The sequence below is a fragment of the Monodon monoceros genome, unplaced genomic scaffold, assembly GCF_005190385.1.
Source record: "Monodon monoceros isolate NGI ecotype Baffin Bay Population unplaced genomic scaffold, NGI_Narwhal_1 Super_Scaffold_3, whole genome shotgun sequence".
NCBI classification, from domain to species: Eukaryota; Metazoa; Chordata; class Mammalia; order Artiodactyla; family Monodontidae; genus Monodon; species Monodon monoceros.
In genome coordinates, this window is record NW_021703780.1 from 102,249,792 (window position 1) to 102,274,948 (window position 25,157).

The 25,157-nt window shown below is 50.4% G+C and overlaps 1 protein-coding gene across 10 annotated transcripts in view; it reads right to left on the minus strand.

Annotated features, from left to right (window-relative positions):
* Positions 1-25,157, minus strand: part of SLC41A3 (solute carrier family 41 member 3) — a 71,904-nt gene that overhangs the window by 26,340 nt on the left and 20,407 nt on the right. For 9 of the 10 annotated variants that reach the window (XR_003796705.1, XR_003796703.1, XR_003796704.1 and 6 more), the window contains exon 3: positions 13,370-13,477. Coding sequence is in view for 6 of the 10 variants with exons in the window: in XM_029242674.1 (XP_029098507.1) it covers positions 13,370-13,477 (108 nt within the window). In the remaining 4 variants the exon portion in view is untranslated. Of the gene's footprint in view, positions 1-13,369; positions 13,478-18,770; positions 19,023-25,157 lie in introns of those variants that run through there. The other variant, XM_029242679.1, reaches the window with a different exon arrangement.

Genomic DNA, 25,157 nt, shown 5'->3' on the forward strand with positions numbered 1-25,157 from the left:
CTCACCTATGCAGGACATATTCAGAGTTTGTTTGGGAGATTAGTTCAAGATGGCGGAGTAGAAGGACGTCAGCTCACCCCATTCTTATGAAAACACCAAAATCACAACTAATTGTTGAACAACCAGTGACAAAAAAATGCTGGAACCGAAAAAAACCAAAAAATAGATACCCTACATCCAAAGACAAAGAAGAAGCCACAACGAGACAAGACGGTAGGAGGGGTACAATCATGATAAAATCAAATCCCATACCTGCTGGGTGGGTGACTCACAAACTGGAGAATAATTATATCACAGAAGTTCTCCCATGGGGAGTGAGAGTTCTGAGCCCCACATCAGGCTTCCCAGCCTGGGGATCCGGTAACAGGAGGAGTCGTCCCCAAAGAATCTGGCTTTGAAGGCCAGCAGGGCTTGAATGCAGGACTTCCACAGGACAGGATGAAACAGAAACTCCATTCTTGGAGGGCACACACAAAGTCCTGTGCGCACCAGGACCCAGGGGTAAAAAGCCCATAAGAGACTGGACCAGACCTACCTGCTAGTACTGGAGGGTCTCCTGCAGAGGTGATGGGGAGGGCAGCTGAAGCTCACTGCAGGGACAAAGACACTGGCAACAGCAGTTCTGGGAAGTACTCACTGACCTGAGCCCTCCTGGAGGCCACCACTAGCCCCACCATATAGCCTGTAGGCTCCAGTGCTGGGTCACCTCAGGCCAAACAACTAACAGGGAGGGAAAATAGCCCCACCCATCAGCAGATCAAAGTTTTACTGAGCATGGCCCTGCCTACCAGAGGGACAAGACCCAGCTCCACCCACCACCAGTCCTTCCCATCAGGAAACTTGCAAAAGCCTCTCTGATAGCCTCATCTACCAGAGAGCAGACAGCAGAAGCAGAAAGAACTCTAATCCTGCAGCCTGCAGAACAGAAACCACATTCACAGAAAGTTAGACAAAATGAAACGGCAGAGGAATATGTTCCAGATGAAGGAACAAGACAAAACCCCAGAAAGTCAACTAAGTGGAGATAGGCAACCTTCTGGAAAAAGAATTCAGAATAATGATAGTGAAGATGATCCAGGATCTCAGAAAAAGAATGGAGGCAAGGACCGAGAAGATGCTAGAAATGTTTAACAAAAACCCAGAAGAACTAAAGAACAAACAAACAGAGATGAACAATACAATAACTGAAATGAAAAATACACCAGAAGGAATCAATAGCAGAATAACTGAGGCAGAAGAACAGATAAGTGAACTGGAAGACAGAACAGTGGAAATAACTGCCGAGGAGCAGAATAAAGAATGAAAAGAAACGAAGAGAGTCTAAGAGACCTCTGGGACAACATTAAATGCACCATCATTTGCATTATAGGGGCCCCAGAAGCAGAAGAGAGAAAGGACCTGAGAAAAGGTTTGAAGAGATAATAACTGAAAACTTCCATAACATGGAAAAGGAAACAGTCACCCAAGTCCAGGAAGCGCAGAGTCCCAAGAAGGATAAACCCAAGGAGGAGGAACACGCCGCCAAGACACACAGTAATCAAACTTGACAAAAATTAAAGACAAAGAAAAAAACTTTAAAAGCAACAAGTGAAAAACAACAAATAACATACAAGGGAACGCCCATAAGGTTATCAGCTGATTTCTCAGAAGAAACTCTGCAGGCGAGAAGGGGGTGACATAATATATATATAAAGTGATGAAAGGGAAGAACCTACAACCAAGAATACTCTATCCAGCAAGGCTCTCGTTCAGATTTGACAGAGAAATCAAAAGCTTTACGGACAAGCAAAAGCTAAGAGAATTCAGCACCCCCAGGCCAACTTTCCAACAAATGCTAAAATAACTTCTCTAGGCAGGAAAGCTACCAGCAGCTTAAAATAACCACGTACATATATAGACTGCTATAACAAAACCTCATGGGAACAGCAAACCCAAAATCTATAATAGGTACAAACACAAAGAAGGAAACACAACCCACACAGAACACTAAAGATGGTCATCAAACCACAAGAGAAGAGAAAAAGAGAGGAAAGGAAGAAAGAAGACCTACAAGAACAAACCAAAAGGATTAAGAAAATGGCAATAGGAACATACATATTGATAATCACCTTAAATGGATTAAATGCTCCAACCAAAAGCCACAGAATGGCTGAATGGATACAAAAACAACACCCATATATATGCTGTTTACAAGAGACCCACTTCAGACCTAGGGACACATACAGGCTGAAAGTGAGGTGATGGAATAACATATTCTATGCAAATGAAAATCAAAAGAAAGCTGGAATAGCAATACTCATATCAGACAAAATAGACTTTAAAATAAAGACTATTATAAGAGACAAAGAAGGACACTACATAATGATCAAGGGATCAATCCAAGGAGAACACATAACAATTGTAAATAGATACGCACCCAACAGAGGAGCACCTCAATATGCAAGGCAAACACTAAGAGCCATAAAGGGAGAAATCGACAGTCACACAATAATAGTGGGGGCTTTAACACCCCACTTTCTTTTTTTTTATATAGCATGCTTTCTTTTTTTTAGTACCTATTGCTTTTTAAAAATTAATTAATTAATTAATTAAGTTGTGCCAGGTCTTAGTTGCAGCCAGCGGGATCCTTAGTTGAGGTTCGCCGGCTCCTTAGTTGTGGCAGGCGGGCTCCTTAGTTGTGGCTCACAGGCTACTTAGTTGCAGCATGCGAACACTTAGTTGCGACATGCATGAGGGATCTGGTTCCTGGACCAGGGATTGAATCTGGGCCCCCTGTATTGGGAGTGTGGAGTCTTAACCACTGGGCCACTAGGGAAGTCCCAACACCCCACTTTCATCAATGGATAGATCATTCAGAAAGAAAATCAAAAAGGAAACACAGGCCTTAAATCGCCCATTAGACCATATGGACTTAATTGATATTTATAGAGCATTCCATCCAAAAGCAGCAGAATACACATTCTTCTCATGTGCATGCAGAAGAGTCTTCAGGATCTAGTACGTGCTGGGCCACAAAGCAAGCCTTGGTAAATTTAAGAAAACTGAAATCATATCAAGCATCTTTTCCAACCACAATGCTATGAGATTAGAAATAAACAACAAGGAAAAAACTGTAAAAAACAAACACGTGGAGGCTAAACAATGTGCTACTAAACAACCAATGGATCACTGAAGAAATCAAAGAGGAAACAAAAAAATACCTAGAGACAAATGAAAAATATCAAACAAAATACCTAACTTTACACCTAAAGCAACTAGAGAAAGAAGAACGAACAAAACCCAAAGTTAGTAGAAGGAAAGAAATCATAAAGATCAGAGCAGAAATAAATGGACTACAAACGAATAAAGCAATACCAAAGATGAAAGAAACTAAAAGCTGGTTCTTTGAAAAGATAAACAAAATTGATAAGCCATTAGCCAGCCTCATCAATAAAAAAAGGGAGAGGGCCCAAATCAATAAAATTAGAAATGAAAAAGGAGAAGTTACAACAGACACCACAGAAATACAAAGGATCATAAGAGACTACTACAAGCAACCATATGCCAATAAAATGAACAACCTGGAAGAAATGGACAAATTCTTAAAAAGGTACAATCTCCCAAAGCTGAACCAGGAAGAAATAGAAAATGTGAACAGACCAATCACATATACTGAAGTTGAATCTGTGATTTAAAAACTCCCAACAAAGGGACTTCCCTGGTGGTCCAGTGGTTAAGAATTGGTCCTGCAATGCAGGGAACGCCAGTTCGATCTCTTGTCAGGGAACTAACATCCCACATGCTGCAGGGCAACTAAACCTGTGCGCCACAACTACTGGGCCCGTGCACTCCCAAGCCTGCGTGCTACAACTAAAGAGAAGCCTGTGCACCGCAACAAAGAGCCCACGTGCTATGAGGCCACTATTACCCTGATACCAAAACCAGACAAAGATACCACAAAAAAAGAAAATTACCAGCCAATATCATTGATGAACACAGACGCAAAAATCCTCAACAAAATACTAGCAATCTGAATTCAACAATACATGAAAAGGATCATACACCATGATCAAGTGGGATATATCCCAGGGATGCAAGGATTTTTCAATTCTGCAAATCAATCATGTGCTACACCACATCAACATACTGAAGAAAACCATATGATCATCTCAATAGATGCAGAAAAGCTTTTGACAAAATTCAACACCCATTTATGATAAAAACTCTCCAGAAAGTGGGCACAGAGGGAACCTACCTCAATATAATAAAGTCCACAAAAAAATAAATAAATAAATTCCACATATGACAAACCCACAGGTAACATCATACTCAACAGTGAAAAGCAGAAAGCATTTCCTCTAAGATCAGGAACAAGACAAGGATGTCCACTCTCACCACTTTTATTCAACATAGTTTTGGAAGTCCTAGCCATGGCAATCAGAGAAGAAGAAGAAATAAAAGGGATCCAAATTGGAAAAGAAAAAGTAAAACTGTCGCTGTTTACACATGACATGATACTATACACAGATAATCCTAAAGGTGCTACCAGAAAACTATTACAGCTCATCAGTGAATTTGGTAAAATTGCAGTACATGAAATTGATACACAAAAATCTGTTGCATTTCTATACACTAACAATGAAAGGTCAGAAAGAGAAATTAAGGAAACTATCCCATTTACCACTGCTTCAAAAACAATAGAATACCTAGGAATAAAGCTACCTAAGGAGGCAAAGACTTGTACTCCAAAAGGTGTAAGACACTGATGTAAGAAATCGAAAACAACACAAACGGAATGATACACCATGTTCTTGGATTGGAAGAATCAATACTGTCAAAATGACTACAGTATCCTAGGCAATGTACAGATTCAATGGAATTCCTATCAAATTACCAACTGCATTTTTCACAGAACTAGAACAAAAAAAATTTTAATTTCTATGGAAACACAAAAGACCCCAAAGAGTCAAAGCAATCTTGAGAAAGAAAAACGGAGCTGGAGGAATCAGGCTCCCTGACTTGAGACTATACTACAAAGCTACAGTAATCAAAACAGTGTGATTCTGGCACAAAAACAGAAATATAGATCAATGGAACAGGATAGAAAGCCCAGAAATAAACCCACGCACCTATGGTCAATTAATCTATGACAAAGGAGGCAAGACTATGCAGTGGAGAAAAGACAGTCTCTTCAATATGTTGTGCTGGGAAACTGAACAGCTACAAAATAAAATTAGAACATTCGCTAACACCAAACACAAAAATAAACTCAAAATGGATTAAATGTAAGACCGGATACTATAAAACTCCTAGAGGAAGGTATAGGCAGAACACTTTTTGACATAAATCACAGCACTATCTTTTTGGATCCATCTCCTAGAGTAATGGAAATAAAAACAAAAATAAACAAATGGGACCTAATTAAACTTAAAAGCTTTTGCACAGCAAAGGAAACCATAAACAACACAAAAAGCCCATCTACAGACTGGGAGAAAATATTTGCAAATGATGCAACTGAGAAGAGATTAATCTCTAAAATATACAAACAGGGCTTCTCTGGTGGCGCAGTGGTTGAGAGTCCGCCTGCCGATGCAGGGGACACGGGTTCATGCCGCAGAGAGGCTGGGCCCCTGAGCCATGGCCGCTGAGCCTGTGCATCCGGAGCCTGTGCTCCACAACGGGAGAGGCCACAACAGTGAGAGGCCCACGTACCACAAAAATAAATAAAATATACAAACAGCTTATACAGCTCAATATCAAAGAAATGAACAACCCAATCAAAAAATGGGCAGAAGATCTAAAAAGACATTTTTTCAAAAGAAGACATGCAGATGGCAAACAAACACATGAAAAGATGCTCAACATCACTAATTATTAGAGAAGTGCAAATCAAAACTACAATGAGGTATCACCTCACACCAGTCAGAATGGCCACCATTAAAAAGTCTACAAATAATAAATGCTGGAGAGGGTGTGGAGAAAAGGGAATGCTTCTACACTGTTGGTGGGAAGGTAAATTGGTACAACCACTATGAAGAACAGAATGGAGGTTCCTTTAAAAACTAAAAATAGAGCTACCATATGATCCAGTAATCCCACTCCTGGGCATGTATCTGGAGAAAGCCATAACTAGAAAAGATACATGGACCCCAATGTTCATGGCAGCACTATTTACAATAGCCAAGACACAGAAGCAACCTAAATGTCCATCGACAGAGGAATGGATAAAGAAGATGTGGTACATATATACAGTGAAATACTACTCAACCATAAAAAAAGAATGAAATAAGCCATTTGCAGCAACATGGATGGAGCCAGAGATGATCATACTAAGTAAGACAAACAAAGACAAATATCACATGGTATCACTCATATGTGGAATCTAACTAAAAAAAATGATACATGAACTAATTTACAAAACAGAAACTGACTCAAAAACATAGAAAACTTATGGTTACCAAAGGGGAGGGGGAGAGAGGGATAAATTAGGAGTTTGTGCTTAAAATATACATACTACTATATAGATAACCAACAAGGACCTACTGTATAGCACAGGGAACTAAACTCAATATCTTGTAATAACCTATAATGGTAGAGAGTGTAAAAATAAATAAATAAATTATATATATATATATATATATATATAACTGAATCACTTTACTGTACACCTCAAACTAACACAATATTGTAAATCAACTATATTTCAATAAAAATTTTTAAAAAAGAACAAATTTGGAGGCCTCATACTTCCTGATTTTAAAACCTATTTCAAAGCTACAGGCTTTGAAACAGTGTGGTACTGCCATAAAGGCACATAGACCAACAGACTAGAACAGAGACCCCAGAAATAAACCCTGGCATATATAATCAAATAATTTTTGACAAGCATGCCAAGACAGTTCAATGGGGAGAGGACAGTCTTTTCAACAAATGGTGCTGGGAAATCTGGACAGCCACGTACAAAAAGGATGAAGTTGAACCTTTACCTAATACCATATACAAAAATTAACTCAAAATGGATCAAAGATTAAACATTAGAGTGAAATCTATAAACTTCTCAGAAGAAAACATAGGGGAAAATCTTATGACATTGTATTTGGTTATGATTTCTTGGATATGACTCAAAAAGCACATGTAAGAAAATAAAAATAGATAAACTGGACTACATCAAAATTTAAAACTTTTGTGCATCAAAGGACACAATCAACAGAGTGAAAAGAAAACCAACAGAAAGGGAGAAACTATTGGCAAATCATATATCTGATAAGGGTTAAGTTCCAGAATACATAAAGAACTCCTACAGCTCAACAACCAATAAATAAACCCCATTAAAAAATGTATATAGGACTTGAATAGACATTTCTCCAAGAAAATTAAAAATGGCAAAGAGCACATGAAAAGATGTTCAACATTACAAATTATTAGGGAAATACAAATCAATATCACAGCCATTAGGATGGCTACTACTTAAAAAACAAACAACGCCCCCCCAAAACAAAACAAAAACCCAGGAAATAACAAGTGCTGAGGAGGACGTGGAGAAATGCACACTTAACAACAGTTAAGATGGTAAAATTTATGTGTATTTTACTAAAATTAAAATATTTTAAAAGACCCTTTCAGGGGGGTGAAAAGTCAAGCCAGAGAATGGGAGAAAATTTTTGCAAACCACGTATATGACAAAAGACTCATACATAGAATTTATAAAGAGCTCTCAAAACTCAAGAGTAAAAACAGTAATGTAATTTGATATGAAAAGATGCTTCACTCAAAGAGCTATGTGATGGCAAAGAAGCACATGAGAAAAGACGACCGTTATTAGTCATTAGGGAAATGCAAATTAAGACCAAGATTGAGATATCACTACATAATTATTAAAACAGCTAAAATAAAAACTAGACGATACCAAATACTGGTGAGGATGCAGAAAAACTGAATATCTCAAAAACTGCTGGTGAGATTTCATAAAATTTTCTGGCAGTTTTTAAAATATATTTTTTAAATTTTTATTTCTTTTATTACTTATTTTGGCTGTGCCAGGTCTTAGTTGTGGCATGCGGGATTTTTTTTTTTTTTTTTTTTTTGCAGCATGTGGACTCTCAGTTGCGGCACTGCAGACTTATTAGCTGTGGCATGCACATGGCATCGAGTTCTCCAACCAGAGATCAAACCCGGGCCCCATGCATTGGGAGCATGGAGACTGACCCTGAACATGAAATTCTGATTCATACCCTTTGTTCACGTTGCTATTGAAGGGTCTGTCTTCATGCTGATGTAAAAGAGCTGCCTAGATACTTGAGGATACAGATGCTCTGTTAATTTTGTATAACTCTTCCCCTTGCGGGTTATTCCCCTTTTAATTTGTGCAAGGAAACTGTACGGGTAGAATTGTGTCCCCCCAACAGAACTTGAAGCCTGAACCCCCAGAACCTCGTAACTGACTTGATTTGGAAATAGGGTGGTTGGAGATGAACTTAGTTTATACGAGGTCACACTGGGGTAGGGTGGGCACCTAATCCAACGTGGCTGCTGTCCTTATAGAAAGGGGACATTTGGAGATATGTGCACACAGGCAGAGCCACGTGAATACAAAGACAGAGGTTGGGGCAGTGCATCTACAGGCCAGGGAACAGTGGAGATCACAGCAGACCCAGAGCTGGGGAAAGGCCTGGAGCAGAGCCTCCTATAGCCTCAGGGGGAGCCAGCCCATCCCAGCCTCCATCTCTGACTTTTAACCAGAGCTTGGAGACCATACATTGCTGTTGTTTAAGCCACTCGGTCTGTGGTGCTTTGTTATGACAGCCCCAGGGAACTAAAATTATTATGTAGCTCGCAGTTTAACTGAGACAAGGCATCGTCTTTCCTTTATGAGTTCTGCACTTGTTCTGCTACTTAAAAAGCATTTCTTGTCACCAACTCTAAAAATACTGATGTGTTTTTCTGGTATCATGCTTTACTTTAAATTACTCCATGTATTCAAAATATACATTTAGGTATGACATAAAATAAAAATTACTTCTAAAGAATTAGCCAATTATCTCAGAACCATTTATTAATAATTTGCCCTCTTTTCACTGATTTAAAATGTCATATTATTATACAGTAGATTGTATTTGTAAAGTCTGAGTTTATTTCTGGATGTTCTGTTTTGTTCTCTGATATATCAATTGAGACTGGCTGCAAAATATTTTTCTTACTATAACTTTATATTATGTTGTAAAATCTGGAAATCAAATTTCACCATTAGTCTTCTTTCTCTTTTTCCTACCAATATTTTCATGGTTATTCTGACTCATTCCTCCAGATAAACTTTAAAATAATACTGTCAAGGGCTTCCCTGGTGGCGCAGTGGTTGAGAGTCCGCCTGCCGATGCAGGGGACACGGGTTCGTGCCCCAGTCCGGGAAGATCCCACATGCCGCGGAGTGGCTAGGCCCGTGAGCCATGGCCGCTGAGCCTGCGCGTCCGGAGCCTGTGCTCCGCAACGGGAGAGGCCACAACAGTAAGAGGCCTGCGTACCACACACACACACACACACACACACACACACACACACACACACACACACAAAGAAATAATAATAATAAAAATAATACTGTCAAATGTTCCCCCAAATCTCTCTGGCATTAACTGCATTAATTTTATAAACAAAAACAGGGAGAACTGGTAACTTTACAACATTGATTTTTCCCATCAGAAACTCCGTCTCTCCCTCCAAATTTCTATTTCCCTTTATGGAGTTTTGTCATTTTATTTGAATGGGTCCCACACATTTCTTTTTGAGGCTTCAGGATGAAAAAGTTTTAAAATTGGTTCACAGTTTGAAATGGTACCTAATCAAACTTACAAGCTTTTGCACAGCAAAGGAAACCATAAACAAAACGAAAAGACAACCTACAGAATGGGAGAAAATATTTGCAAATGATGCAACCAACAAGGGCTTAATTTCCAAAATATACAAACAGCTCATACAACTCAACAACAACAAAAAACAAACAACCCAATCAAAAAATGGGCAGAAGACCTAAATAGACATTTCTCCAAAGAAGACATACAGATGGCCAATAGGCACATGAAAAGATGCTCAACATGGCTAATCATTTGAGAAATGCAAATCAAAACTACAATGAGGTACCACCTCACACCAGTCAGAATGGCCATCATCAAAAAATCCGCAAACAGTAAATGCTGGAGAGGGTGTGGAGAAAAGGGAACCCTCTTGCACTGTTGGTGGGAATGTAAATCATTTACACAGTGTAGCCACTGTGAAGAACAGTATGGAAGTTCCTCAGAAAACTAAAAATAGAGCTACCATATGATCCAGCAATCCCACTCCTGGGCATATATCGGACAAAACTATAATTCAAAAAGATACATGCACCCCAATGTTCATTGCTGCACTATTTACAATAGCCAAGGCATGGAAGCAACCTAAATTTCCACTGATAGAGGAATAGATAAAGAAGATGTGGTACACATATATAGTGGAATATTACTCAGTCATAACAAAGAATGAAATAATGCCATTTTCAGCAACATGATGCAACTAGAGATCCAGTGAAGTCAGTCAGAAAGACAAATACCATATGATATCACTTATACGTGGAATCTAAAATATGACACATGAATCTATGAAATAGAAAGATTCACAGGGAACAGACTGCTGGTTGCCAAGGGGGAAGGGGTTGGGGGAGGGGTGGAGTGGGAGGTTGGGGTTAGCGGATGTAAGTTTTTATATATAGGATGGATAAAGAACAAGGTTCTACTGTACAGCACAGGGAACTATATTCAATATCCTATGATAAACCATAATGGAAAAGAATATACAAATAAAAAAAGAATGTATATGTATGTACAACTAAAAGATATTTGTTCATTGTTTGAAAGATATCTGCAATTTTTTCAATTCAATTTTACAATTCAGTTGTATTTTTAATGACCAATTTTGGTGTGTGCAGAAGTACCCAGTTACACACGTTAATGTCTATTTTAAATTTCATCTAGATATTTTGAAACCAGATCACTTTACTGAGATTATTAGTTTTAAAACTTTTCTAGTTGATTTGCTTAGTTTTCCAAGAAGATAAGCATATCAATAGCAAATAATAAGTTTTTCTCCCTCTTTTTTATTTAAGGGTCTTATTTCCTTTTCTTGGCATATTACGCTAGCTAAAACAACCAGAACAGTATCAATAAAATATTCTTCTATTTCAAGTTGCACTAAGAATATTTTTTACATCATGAGTGGGTCTTGAAGGCAGAACTAATCTACAGAGATTGGAAGTGGATCAGGGGTTTCTGGGATGGACTGTGGGTGGCAGGCTCTGTATCTTGATTGGGACAGTAGTTTATGTCAGTGTGTATATTTGTCAAAAGTCACTGACCCGTACACTTAAAATTTGTGAGTTTTTGTTGTATTGATTTACACATTAACACAATGTTGGGTGTTGAAAGGTTCTTTTTTTTGTTTTTTATAAATTTATTTATTTAATTTATTTATTTTTGGCTGAGTTGGGTCTTCATTGCTGCGCAGGTTTTCTCCAGTTGCGACGAGCAGGGGCTTCTCTTCGTTGCGGTGCGTGGGCTTCTCATTGCAGTGGCTTCTCTTTGCTGTGGAGCATGGGCTCTAGGCGCGTGGACTTCAGCAGTTGTGGCTTGCGGGCTCTAGAGCGCAGGCTCAGTAGTTGTGGCGCACGAGCTTAGTTGCTCTGCGGCATGTGGGATCTTCCTGGACCAGGGCTCGAACCCATGTCCCCTGCATTGGCAGGCGGACTCTTAACCACTGCGCCACCAGGGAAGCCCCTGAATGCTTTTATAAAGGTTCTATTGCACTGATAATGGGGCTGTTCTCCTCAAACAGGCTGTGATGATGAACTGTTCTAATCATTCTTTTCTCCCCCCCCCACATTTTATGCATTTAAAAAACATTATAACAGTAAGAAACAATCACAGCACAGAAGTGTTTAATATGCAGTTAAGCACCATGGAATAAAAATGTAACTCAAAGCACAGTGCTTAAGAAGCCGCCTGACAATGCAGGGGACACGAGTTCAAGCCCTGGTTTGGGAAGATCCCACATGCTGCAGAGCAGCTAAGCCTGTGTGCCACAACTACTGAGCCTGTGCTCTAGAGCCTGCGAGCCACAACTACTGAGCCCGCGTGCCACAACTACTGAAGCCCACGAGCCTAGAGCCCGTGCTCCGCAACAAGAGAAGCCACGGCAATGAGAAGCCCGTGCACCACAATGAAGACCCAACGCAGCCTAAATAAATAAATAAAATTAATTTATATTAAAAAAAAATGTAACCTGAAATGCCACCATGGCAGGGATTACCATCAACATTTCTTCCCTCTCACCAACACATTTAATCACACTTACGTGTGTGCACAGGTGTATGTGCACACACATGGGCACCATGTCTGTCACCTGCCACTTAAGACATTTCAATGGCCTACAAGACTGCACGGTCCGGCCTCTGCTGTGACAAATTACCACAAACTCAGTGGTTGAAAATGATGCAAACGTCTTCTCTTTCAGTTCTGGAGGCCAGGGGTCTACAGAGGGTCTATGCAGGGGGGCAGCTGTTTCTTTCCATTTCCAGCAGGTAGAGCTACACCTGGCTCACGGCCCTTCCTTCATCTTTGCAGGTGGTGGCGAGCACCTGCTACCCCAACTCTGCTTCCTTCTTGTGTCTGACGTTTCCCCCCAACCCCGGCTCCCCTTGGTAAGGACCCTTGTGACAACACCGGGCCCCCTGGACAATCTAGGATTATCTCCTACCACAAGGGCCTTAACTTAATCATGTGCAAACACCTCCAGGTAGGGGAGCGCTCAGTCTCCACGGGTCAGGACGTGGGCATCTTTGTGGGCTGCTGTTCAGCTGGCCACCCCTCACCTCTCTCTCCAGCCTCGGGCTCCAGGGACCCCCCCAGCACCCCAGCTGCATCGCCCACCTCTCGGTGTCTAGAACACAGCGCATCAGGACGTTTTCACAGAGAAAGGAGACCATCCCCATAACAGAAGGAAAGGGATTTCCATGCCCTGGGAAGGTGAGGAGAGTAGCAAAGCTGGGAACTGTGACAGAGTGCCCAGAGGAGGACACCCTGGTGACGAGGATTCTAGGACATTCGCCACTGCTTCTGGGTCATGTGTGGAACCAGCCTCAGGCTCCAGCATGAACAGGGGACACAAGGACACAGTGCCCCTGACATCTGGGCCTCACCCGCAGCCCAGCCTCCGGCCGAAAGGCAGGGTGATGGCTGGGAGGAGTGACCAGGTCGAGCCACATGACAGGAAAACTCCCAACGACATCAGATTTTCAGAGTCCAGCCCACCCACCCACAAGCTCCACGGGGAGACATGGAGGTCAGATGTGCAGACGTCCACTCACTGCGGTGGAGAGGCGTGAGGCCAGTGTCATCTCCAGGTTGCCCTTCAGGCCCACCAGGGGCGGCACCAAGGTCAGCAGGTCCTTCACCTCCGTGAACACGGGCCAGTGCTGCGGGGAAAGAACTGGGGGTCAGTCCAAGCACACGTACCACGCCTCTCAGGAACTACTCGAGAGATACTTTGACAAGTCCTCGTTCCCTGTAAAATGAAAAAAACTACCCAGTTTTTTAAATGGCTTTAAACTAAACAGAGTAATGATCAACCGTGAACAGTGGCCCAGGGAACCCCTTCCTTCCCTGGCTGCCGGGAGACTGGGTCTGGGCCCGTGCCCGTGGACGGGGAACTGCTTTGTCCTGCGTGCACGTCTGTAGAAACGTCTGTAGAAACAGGAATGAGCCCCCAACTTCAAAGCTGGGGATTTCTTGTGGGATTTCTCACGGGCAAGCTGGCAGGACGATCTGGGCTGGGCAGGGACTCCCTGGCCCCAAGGCCGATGGGTGGGGCCCAAGGTCACGTGGGGGTCCTGGATTTGTGAAAACTGACAGAATGTGTCTCTATCACTTGTAAATAAATAAAAATGTAAAAAGAAGGAACAGGAAGCACAAGCACGCTTCAAGAGAACGTGAAGACGTTTCTTTGTGAAGGGAAACTGGTCCTACCTGTTTAACGTGCAGTTAGACTGCCCCTACCCGAACTGATTTTTCACACCCCAACTGATCCGACTAGCTGCTCTCGCCTCCCTGGGCCTGAGCTACCTGTGACGCTCCACAGAAGCTGGTCCTAGAAACGCTGCTGCTCTGTGAGCTGGGAGGCAGGTGGCGTGGGGTCTGGTTCCCCGTCCCCAAGACAAGAGTCCCCCTACCCCAGGGGCCCAGAGGGTCATCAAAAGAGCCACCCCACAATGCATCTTACAGGACCTGGAAGCAAAGGGGCGGGCCAGGCCCTCTGAAGACCCCTTTGTGTCCTGAGATCTGGGAAGTTTCACAGACTCACAGTTAAGGTTCCCTCTCCTCTACCTTTTCTACAAAGCTGGGAAGTTGAGAACCCAGTCCCAGCTCTGGTGGAGTTACAAGCCTTCCTCTCCTAAAAGTGCGGAAGGAATGTGTCACCAGCCAGGGGGGTGCTGCGTCCTGTCCAGCAGAGGCCCCTCCCACCTGGGAATCCCCCTCCCAGGGGCTGGCGCTGTCACCCTCCTCCCACCAACACTCAAGACCGAGTACCCACCCCCCAAGTAAACCCCCTTCTCTCCGCCCCCTTCTTCCCCGGCACCACTGAACTTGGCAGCCGCACCTGAGACTGATGTGTGCGGGGTGACTCCCCGTGGGAACCCCTCCCCCGCTACATGACGGGCACACCCATGTCTCCACGTGGCTGACGGGGCCTCGTCCTGTCCTGTGCTGACCTCTGATTGTCCCATCTTGGCCTCCGCTGAGGGCTACTCATCTCCCTCCTGATCTTTTACATTTTTCAAACGTAAGGGACTGGAGGCATCCCTGGTGGCGCAGTGGTTAAGAATCCGCCTGCTAATGCAGGGGACATGGGTTTGAGCCCTGGTCTGGGAAGATCCCACATGCTGCGGAGCAGCTAAGCCCGTGCACCACAACTACTGAGCCTGCGCTCTAGAGCCCATGAGCCACAACTACTGAGCCTGCACTCTAGAGCCCACAAGCCACAACTACTGAGCCTGCGCTCTAGAGCCCATGAGCCACAACTACTGAGCCTGCGCTCTAGAGCCCGCGAGCCACAACTGCTGAGCCTGCACGCCCAGAGCCCATGCTCCGCAACAAGAGAAGCCACTGCAATGAGAAGCCTACGCACCACAACTTAGAGTAGCCCCTGCTCGCTGCAACTAGAGAAACCCCGCGCACAGCAACAAGGACCCAACACAGCCAAAAAAACCCAAAAAACAAAACACAAAAATGTAAGGGACTTATTTTCTTTCTCCAGACAGGAAGGCTGCAAAGGTCTAATAACCACCTCTGCTTCTTCAACATGGGCACAGACATCTCAGCGCCCACAGTAACCTTGAATCTGTGGGACCGACTCACCCATGACTGTTACGTTTTCAAAGGAAAACCCAGGGTCAGCCGTTGCCAAGATCCCGTGTCCGCGGCCGAGAAAGTCCCTGTTCCAGGATATACGGAGACAGGCCGGGGGAGGTCAGGCTGCCCGCAAGGAACCTGAGGCCCTGGCACACGCTCCTGCCCACACTTCCCTGGACTCACCCCGTCCACTCGGATCTGATTCCGCCAGCAGTACAGCAAGGTTGTGACCCCCTGCCCTCTAACCCTGACTCCCCCTCCTGCTTCGGTTCTCCCTTCTCTCCAAGTCCTCTCCCTTCCAAGGCCCAGGCCCCTCCCCACCCCACACAGGGGCGGCAGGAGGTGAGCCTGCGAGCGGTGGTCCTGTCCTCCTGCAAGGGGTCGCCTGGGCTGGGCCACAGGCACGGCCGAGGAGGGTTGGGAAGGGGCTTTAGACACATCAGGTCTGACGACCAAGAGGGGCTACTCAGGGACAAAGCCAGCAAACGTGGACGGTGCCAGGAGAACAGAAGGCCAGGGCCCCAGGGACACCAAGTCCAAGGGATGAACAGGGCTGGAGCTGCCTGACCTGCAGACCTCTTCAGGGAGACCGTGAATGGGTCGGGATTTTGGTCACCCACTCCCAGAGCACCCTGATGGCGGCTGGCTCCACAACCCAGCTCACGCCTGCCCCCAGCCGCGGACAGCCCTGGATGTCCCACAGGTCCCCCGCCCAAGGCTCCACACTGACCCTGCTGCATGGGCCCCATGTGCTGGCTCTTGCACTTGGGTCTCTCAATCACGCCTACAGTCCCCAGCTCTCCCCTGCAGCCTTGAGCAGCACCTCTGGGTCATCTCAGACCCCAGCAGCCAGGGAGGACATGTCACTCCGTCCCTTACGACCCTTCACTAATTCCAGTTCTGGGCACACAGGTCCTCATGTTCCGCAAACACAAAGGCAGTGCAGATTGGGGCATGAGGAATGGGCGGGGCTGCGAGCCCTCCATCTGGCACGTTAACGCACCCCTTTATCCCGAGATGGCTCACCAAACTGCGTGCTCACCAGCTGTGCGATTTTCTCCACGCCTGTGCTGGACCCCAGTGAAGCAAAACGTGATGTTTGTTTTAGAACAAAGAACGAGGACAAAGTGAACAATGCTTCACCCTCGGCGGCTGCCCCCCTGCCCACACGCTCGCCTGCTCCGTGGTCTGCGCACAAGGGCCCCCTCGCCGGGACGTTCACTGTTGCTCACGCACCCAGGAAACGCCACCTCTGAGGCCCAGCAAAGCGTCTGCAGAGTCTCCGACCTGCCCCTCCTCCCTTGCTGCCTCCGCCCCCTGCCCGTTGTCTGCAGGGGGGCCCAACGGCCACCAGAAACGCCAGCCAGGAAGATCAGCTTCCGCTCAGGATTCAACCAAATTCGCTCAACAAAGGATGAACTGGATGACAAGTGGCTCTGTCCACCTGCCCGGCGCTTGGCTCTCGGCTGCTTCGAGCAGCCAGCCTGTCTGGTTCAGCCCTGATCTGGGAGGAGTAATCACGTGCGCCTTCACGGCCCCTGGTGCCCACGTGTGCATGTAAACCCCAAAAAGGTCTGGAATGACACCACGACTCGATAGTAAGGGACCTTCGGCGACTGAGGCTGTGGTCAAAGAGGGCTTAACCTCGCTGCGATGCTTGTTCCCTAAAAAGAAATACTTACACTTACTTGTGTAACTGCAAAAAAAGTTTTTGAAGACACGAAACTGATACTCTGGCCACTTACTGGGCCTCAATCCCCAGGCCCAGAATCAGAGACTCCTGGCCCCAAAGAGCATAGGTGAAACCTGCACCCAGCCAGGCAGAGCTGCACCGGGGACTGTCCACGAGGTACGGCTGTCGGGCCAGGTGGTCTACCTCACTGCAGGCTCGGAAGCCCCGAGGCCCGGTGTGAATGGCTCTGGTCAGGCACCAGCCTGGGTACTGCTGGAGCCAGGAGCCCCCTGTGATGTGGGCTTCCCTCTGGGAGCCCCAAGGCTGCTTCCTGCACTGCCAGGAGGGGTGAGCAGGGAGGTGGTGAGCACTGGAAGCCAGTAAACAGAGGGCCCTTGACCCTCACGCACCCTGTCTGCAAAGTGGGGACGAGGAAAGGGCTGTGACGTACAGAGCTGTTCCATCCTCCCAGTCGCTGGCCCTCCCGAAGCTGACGGCTCAAGGCCAAACCTGCAGACAGCCTGCCCCACGTCTGCTCTGGGCCCACCTCCCAGATGGAACCCACACGCGGTCAGGAAGGGCGCTGCACTCTCCAGCTGGACACCCTCCAGACCCGGCCCCGGGGCACCTCCGCTGATGGTCAGGCATGACCCCCTCCCCCCCAGGGCCCCACCAAACCTCCTGGACTCTGTCGAACTCTTGGCCGCCTGTTCTCGGCCCCGAGGCCCCATAGAAAGGGTCATGGACGGGCAGGTCGGGGACACGAGGCCATGCTCCACGCAAGGTGCTGGGGAAGGTCAAGGAGAGAGATTCAGGGTGGACTCTCCCAGTGTCCGCAAGGCCCAGGGAGGGTGACAGACCCCGGGGCAACTCCAGGGGAAGCAGCAGACAGCAATCCGGGCCTCCAGCCAGCAGCACGTGAAAAAGTGCCCTGTCCACTGGGCAGGGCGGCCAGACGCCGCCCCAAGAACCTCGTTCAGAGCTGGGTACCCGGGTAGGTGTCGGCCGCCCCCTCCAGCTCAGAGGCAGGAGCACGGCAGGATGTGAGAGGTGACGGCCCCTCCCCCCGCATGCTCACGTACAGGCCCCAGCGGATCGAGAACACACTATCTCCGTAAGTGACCCAAACACGGCTCCCAGAGCTGACCCAGGGCATAAACAGACCCCCTGGGTCTCCCAGCAAACACCTCTCCTGATAGAGACCCCCGCATCTGCATCCCCCCGTGCGCCTGGACCCCCACCATGCTCAGGACCCCGTCCTCCTGCTGAGACCCCCCTCCAGAGATTCTGGGGCTGGAGAAGCGGTGCCCGGCACCCCCACTCGGGCCAGCACACCAACCTCACAACGCTGCCTGGCTTGCAGGTGGAGAGGCTGAGGCAGGATGCCTGAGCCCCTCGGGTGGGGAGAGACCGTAGGAGCAGGACTCAAGGCCCCCCCAGGCCCTGCCTAATGGGTCTGCGTTTGCTGGAAGGAGAACAGTTCGAGCTCCCAGGCTGAGGAGTCTCATGCAGGCTGACGGTGGAGGGTCGTCAGAAGCCTCTGTGACTCTCAGACACTGAGGTTCCAGGAGGACACTCCTGCCAGCCCCCCGAGCCCAGTCCCCTGCCCGTCCCAGGGGCCTGTCCTGTGTGTGATGCCTGGTCCCCCACCCCGGGGCCCACGCTGCCCCCCGCCTCGCCATACGCACTTGGACGGTGTTCATCAGCAGGCCAGCCATCACCATGCCGAGGCCAGACAGCAGGACGGGCACCACAACCTGGCCCACGATGGTGAAGGTGGTCTCGGGGAGGACGCCGCGGGGGCAGCGGGTGAACTCACAGCGGAAGCCTCGCAGCTTCGTGCCCTGAAAGCAGAGCTCCAGGTCCAGCTGGGTGACCACCATGGCCAGGCCGGTGACGCATTCCCTGGATGTCCAAGCCTGGGCGCCCCCAACACCGGCCTCCACCCACACCAGGATGCGTTTCCTAAGGAGTCCACCCGGGCAGAGCTGCCAGGTGCCCCGTGCTGTAGACGGTCCCCACTGCCCCTCGGCCAAGGGCCAGAGCCAACGGTGAGGAACAAAGGCCGGGTGACTCAGCCTCGCTCAGGGCTCGGCCACTCCTGCTGTCCACTCCCCGAAGATCAGGTTCTCCTCCGAGAGTGGCTGCCGTGTCCGGTGGGACCTCCCTCGGCTGGCCTCCCACGAGGAGGCTCCCTGTCCCCTGGAGCGACCTTGACAGCGTCCAGCTGTCCGGCCCACGCTGGCTCGGGCTGGACCAGAGAGCCGGAGCCACGTGAGGCCCGGCCTTGGTGAGGCCGCACGGGGCCTGGGGACATCTCAGCCTGAAGCACCTGCTCCTCGGGCCAGGTCTGAGCCCCTGAGGACTGTCACCCCTCAAGGTCGAGAGGCCTGCAGGCCCCCAAGAAAGAAGCCGTGCCCTGCGGCCACTCGACCTAGGTGTCGAGGGGCTCACGGCCACAGGAAGAGGCTGTGTTCACAGAAGGAATGCAGCCCTGCTGTCTCTCAAAGGACAGAGACTTTGTAAGGTGCTTCTTAGGGGCCCAGGCTCGTGCCGACAGAGGCTAGACCAGCCTTGAGCTGCCGTCCCGACCCCGAGGAGAAGGGGGTCTCTACGTGGAATAAATGAGTGTGTCCACTGTGCATCCCACAGGTGCCGGGGACAGTGTCCAGGCCTGAGGGCGGGCTGAGCAGAGTCAAGGCCAGAGCCAGCAGGAGCCCAAAGCTGCGGGCTGGATGCTCGCTCACGCCTCCTGTGCACCTCAGTCGGTTCCCCTCCTTCGGAAAGTCCACCCCACGCTCAAGCCCAGCCCTCAGCCTGGAGTCCAGCCCTCACCAGATCCCACTGAGCTGGCCAAGCCCGATTCCCTCCTCGCCAACTCCAGCCAGACCCTGACGGCCGTTTCCCTCGCGCCCCCGATGTTGCACTGCATCCTTCCTCGCCCCCTTCACTTTCTCATGAAGCCCCTCCCAGGAGCCAGACAGAAGGAGCCCCACTTCCCAGCGACGGCTGGGGTCTGTCGGCCCCTTGTGTGTGAGCGCAGGAGACGCTGCCCCCGTCCAGTTCTGGGCCCCGATCCTGGGGTCCTGACGGCTTCCACTGCCCACCTCCGGAGATGCTGGCGCTCGGGACCCCGCCACCCCACAGAGGAGAATCTCGGGTGTGTTCCGGCTGCGGCCCCGTGGGCAGCCAGCACCAGCCGTCCTGTCACAGGAGGGGATGGTCCTGGACTGTGTGTCCCACCAGCTGCTCGCTGAGTGGCGTCCAAATGAAAGACCTGAGATCATACTGACAGCGGGCTTCCCGCCAGCCACAGAGTCAGGCATGGTTTGCTGCAGAGCAGGAGCAAAGGGGACCTTCTCAGATAATGCAGCAACTCCTAACCTCCCTGCGCAGCCCAGACTCTCCCTGAGCTTTCAGGCCACAGCTGACCACCCGTGCCCTTTCACGTGCACACACGTCACATTCCATCCATCACCAGACTCCCAAGGCACCTCCGAGCCACGCATCAGGAAGCAAAGGTCCCGGTTTTGCAAATAAGAAGCTGACGGCCCCGCCAGGGTTTGTCCATGACCATCCCCCAGTCAGCCTCACAGGCGGGGCCAGGACCTCGACCCCCAACTCCAGTGCCCACTGCCCCCGCTGCTGCCCGCCTCTGAGATGAGGGTCCGTTTGTTCACACAGGAGTCTGAACCAGCAGGAGGCTAAGAGAAATGGCACATTTCTAAGGAAAGTGTAGCAGAAGTTGACGCGTCTAAGGCCGCTAGCTCGTTTAAGACAGACAGACCCCTCTCAGCGGGCCCACTCTGAACACTGGCTGCCCCAGTCCCCAGGCCCACATCTGGACAGGCCCCCCAACTAGCGATTTCCTTCTCCTGGCTTCAGCACCTCCTGTGATCTCTTTATAGTTTTAAATGCGATTGAACGTCATAATACAACATAAAATGATACACAGTGGGTCCCTGAACCACTCTCATCAGGACAGAAGATGTGGAAATAGACAACCACTTGCATGATTACACATGGGAAAGATCCCTAATTAAGCGGGTTATAAATCATTACAAAAATGTTTCTCTTTTTTTTTTTTTGCGGTATGCGGGCCTCTCACTGTTGTGGCCTCTCCCGTTGCGGAGCACAGGCTCCGGTCGCGCAGGCTCAGCGGCCATGGCTCATGGGCCCAGCCACTCCGTGGCACGTGGGATCCTCCCGGACCGGGGCACGAACCCGTGTCCCCTGCATCGGCAGGAGGACTCTCAACCACTGCGCCACCAGGGAAGCCCCCGTTTCTCATTTTTGTTTAAAAAATAATGAGAAATAAGTACACACGCACACAAGTAGTGAACAATTTAGTAGGTTATATACCAAAATGCTAAAAGTGGGTACTTTTAGGTGATGGGATCCTAAGTGACCTTTATTTCATAACTTTCTGTACATCTATTGTGATTATTTGCTTTTATAACCATCAAAAAATAAACTGTCACCAAAAACAAATAAAAGATGCCATCATGTGTGGAAGATTACTTTCCCATGCAACTTGAGAACAAAATATGTCAACACAGCTCGCTGGCTCACAGTCGAGGAGATCGGGAACGTGACTTTCACAGGAGCTCAGCAGCACAGCGGAAAGTCTCCAAGGGCCTGAGCTGGATTCAGGGGCTGTGCTGGGCCTCGGGAGGAATCTGGGTCAGGTGCCAGATGGCTCTGGGTGACCTCCTCCCCCCGCCCCACCAAAAGGGTCTCAGCTCACGCTGCTCAGAACCACCAGGCGCTCCAGAAACGGGAGCCCAGACCCTGCGCACCAAGAGCTGCAGCATCAGAACCTCCCCAACCCCTCAACTTGCGGAACAGTTAGGAAGGGCCGCGGAGGGCGGGCGCACGGCCGGGCCTCATGTCCGTCTCAGGGTCCTGGGTGGGAACAGCTTTTTTCCCAGGAGCACACCTTCCCAACGGCTTCCCGCCCTCTCGCAGGTCACCTTGAGCCTGGGCTGGTTCTGAGTGAAACGGTCACTCTTAAAGACCTGAATCCCCCCATCCTGTTGAGGTCCCAGAGGTCAAGGCAATTACGTTCTCAGCAACAGGAAAGGTCGTCTTCATTTTTGCTTCCAACTCGGCCGGCAGAACGCACCTGCCGGTGACCATGTGGGACCGAGTGCCCCCGCCCCGGCCGGCCAGCCCCCTCGCCACACAGGCCTCAGCCCAGAGCCCCCTCCTCAGGGACACCTTCCCGGCATCCCCCTCAAGGCTGCTCCAGCCGTCACCCAGCTCTGCCCCTTCGTTTCCGTGTAGCCCTTGCCACTGCCTAACCCCGACTCATGCCCGTCGCTCCCTGCTCGGCTGTGACGGCCAAGAGCAGGCCCGGCACCCCATCCACCGCGGCGTTCGGCACAGCGCTGGCCCGTGGCCCACGCGTGTGCTGTGTGGACAAACAAACAAGCAGCACTGTAGAGGCAGACAGAAAGAGACCCATCAGCCTTCCACGAGTTGAGCCGTGTAGGGCCCACATTATTCCTATGATGTGCTGCCTGGACACCTGGTAAAGCCAGCAGGGCCTGGGGCAGCCCCAGTGCTGCCGCCCCGACCCCCGAGGAGCCCGCGGAACGCAAACAAGTCAGTCACAGCCCCACGGGAACCGGTACGTGTTCCTACAACGCCCGCCAGCACAGCCTCTGGCAGCTGGCGCTCCTGAGCGCAGCCCTGAGGGCCCCACGTGGGAGGCACATCCTCCCCTGGGCCTGGTGCGTGGGGCTGATGAACTCTGAGCTCACCTGTCCAGGTGCAGGTCCCTCAAGAGAAGGCCGTCACTGCAGCTGGCGTCACAAACAGGACGGCCCGCCCCTGACCGCGCACGCCCGGCAGCCTGACCAGCTGCTTTCTGCTGACTGAACAGCTCCCGACACGGTGAAGGCCGCCACGGACGGAGCCCCGCTGGCTGGCTTGTGCGTGAGCCGCCCCGGGGTCACCACCTCCCCGAGGCCGGAACGACTGTGAACGGACCGAATCAGGCACCCCTGCTGCCAGCCTGACTTAAAAATTGGCTGACGTACGGGGACCCTGTGGCACCCCCCTCCCCGGTTAAAATTGTTAATGCGGCCCAACGCAGGCCACCACGTTGAAACTGGCCCTCGGGGTTGAACCTGGTCTCGCGAGGCCTACTGAGTGAAGGGGGTACCCGCTGCTCTCCACTTGACCGCCCAGCTCCGTTCTTAAACCTGGCAGAGACAAACTGCCTCGCAGTGGTGACCACAGCCTTAAAGCTGGGGTCCCGTGCTGTGGGCCCCACACCCAACATCTAGTCTTGTCGGGACACTGACCGCACCCAGGCAGCAGCCGGTAAACGCTGTGCCCTGCGGATCTGGCTAGCACGCTCCGCTCAGCACGCATCAGCACTCTCGGCGTGTTGACCTTCGCTTCTCCCAGGCGGACCTGCAGCCGCAGGCTCCCTGCAGGTCGGACCTTTGCTGCACCTTCCGCAGGGCTGGCGCTACACGATGGCCGCCCCTCTACAGACTCATGGGACACCTTCCCTGAGACACCCGAACACTCACAGAGGAGCCCGCCCAGAGAGGATGGGCTGCCACCGCCCTCGCAGAGCAAGCCTCCCCTTGCTCAGACCCCTAAGACCCTCTGCTCACCGGGAGCAGCTCATCCTGACATGCGAACACAGCCCAGCACCTGTGCGGGCTTTGTGGATTCTGGAGGTGACCGTCTTCACGTGCAAAGTTTACTCCTGCCCATTTAGGCCATACTTACCGAGCAGCCTGCCTTGAAGGGGCCCCTCCAACAAGAGGCTCCATTAGAGCCGGCAGGCACGCCCATCGGGCCCCAGAGACACCTCCACTGAAGAGAACCCTCAAGAGCCTCCGGGGTCCCTGGACCACTGAGAGCTTTAACCTGACGCCAGAAACTTCCCCCGGACTGCGCCGTCCACCAGCTGAGCCACGACGCAGGTACACACCCTGCTCTCCTGGGAAGGGGGCCCTCGCAGACCTGCTGGGACCCTCGCAGCCCGGCTGCCCGTGGGCCTTGGGAGGCACAGTGACCAAGGAGGGCAGCCTCAATACCGGGCGGGGAGCCAACCCTGGGCCTCTGGCACATCCCACCCACAGGGGGCGGCCTCCCTGTCCTGAGTCAGATGCCACAGACCAGAGGAGGTGACCCCCAAACCAGGGCTCCTGGGAGCCCCCGAGATCAACTGAGTGGGCCCAGTGGGGTCTGTGCACTTTGTGGGTGTCACGGTGGCGCTCGGCGGAGGTCACCACCCTCCCGTCCTGACCGGATGTCCCTGGTGCAGGACCTGAGCCCCCCAGCGGTCGGCACAGGTGCCTAACCTCCAGGCAGCGCCTCAGCACCGGCCGCCCGGCTCTGTGCCTTTTAGACGCCTGGGCCACAGCCTAAGGGCCGTCTCGTTTAGGGAGGGAACTCTGGGAACCCCGCCTTCCGGACACTCCAAACACACAGGGCGACAGATGTGTATGCCTGCACTAAGGCCACAGGCCTGCCGGGACCCTCGTCCTTCCACTTCTCAGGGGGACAGCCACCCCCCAACCCCCCTCGCCCGAGGCCGGCGCTGGGCCGAGCGGCCCTCCCGCAGCTCCGGCTCAGTTCCAAGACAGCAAGAGGAGCCCCTGGCGTCAGCACTGCCGCAGGTACCGGCGAACATGGACTCGCCCCGGGGGGAGGCACACCCACACCAGCCCCTCAATCGCCTTTACTGGCCACCAAGGGGTCCCTGTAAGTTCTGCGTCCCGTCAAGAGCCCACTCCCTGGAGGTAACGGTCAGCACCGGGCGTCCAAGGTCAATGGGGTGCAAGGCCGTGCGCGGCTGTGGCATGGGGGGAGCAGAGGCCCCGAGTGGCCTCCACTCCGTGCCTGAGGGTAAGCAGCCCTTCATATCCAGGGGGCAGCGGGCAGCAGGCTTGGGCGCCCACCCCAGCCGGCTCATCCTGCGCCCAGCGCTGCCCTGAAGGCCCTCCCTGGCTGTGAGCGCACGTGAGTGCTCAACACGGCCAGTGCTGTGTGCTCAGCTGCCCCCCCACCCCGGGGCAGGAGGTTATGGACAGGCTGACCTCACCCAT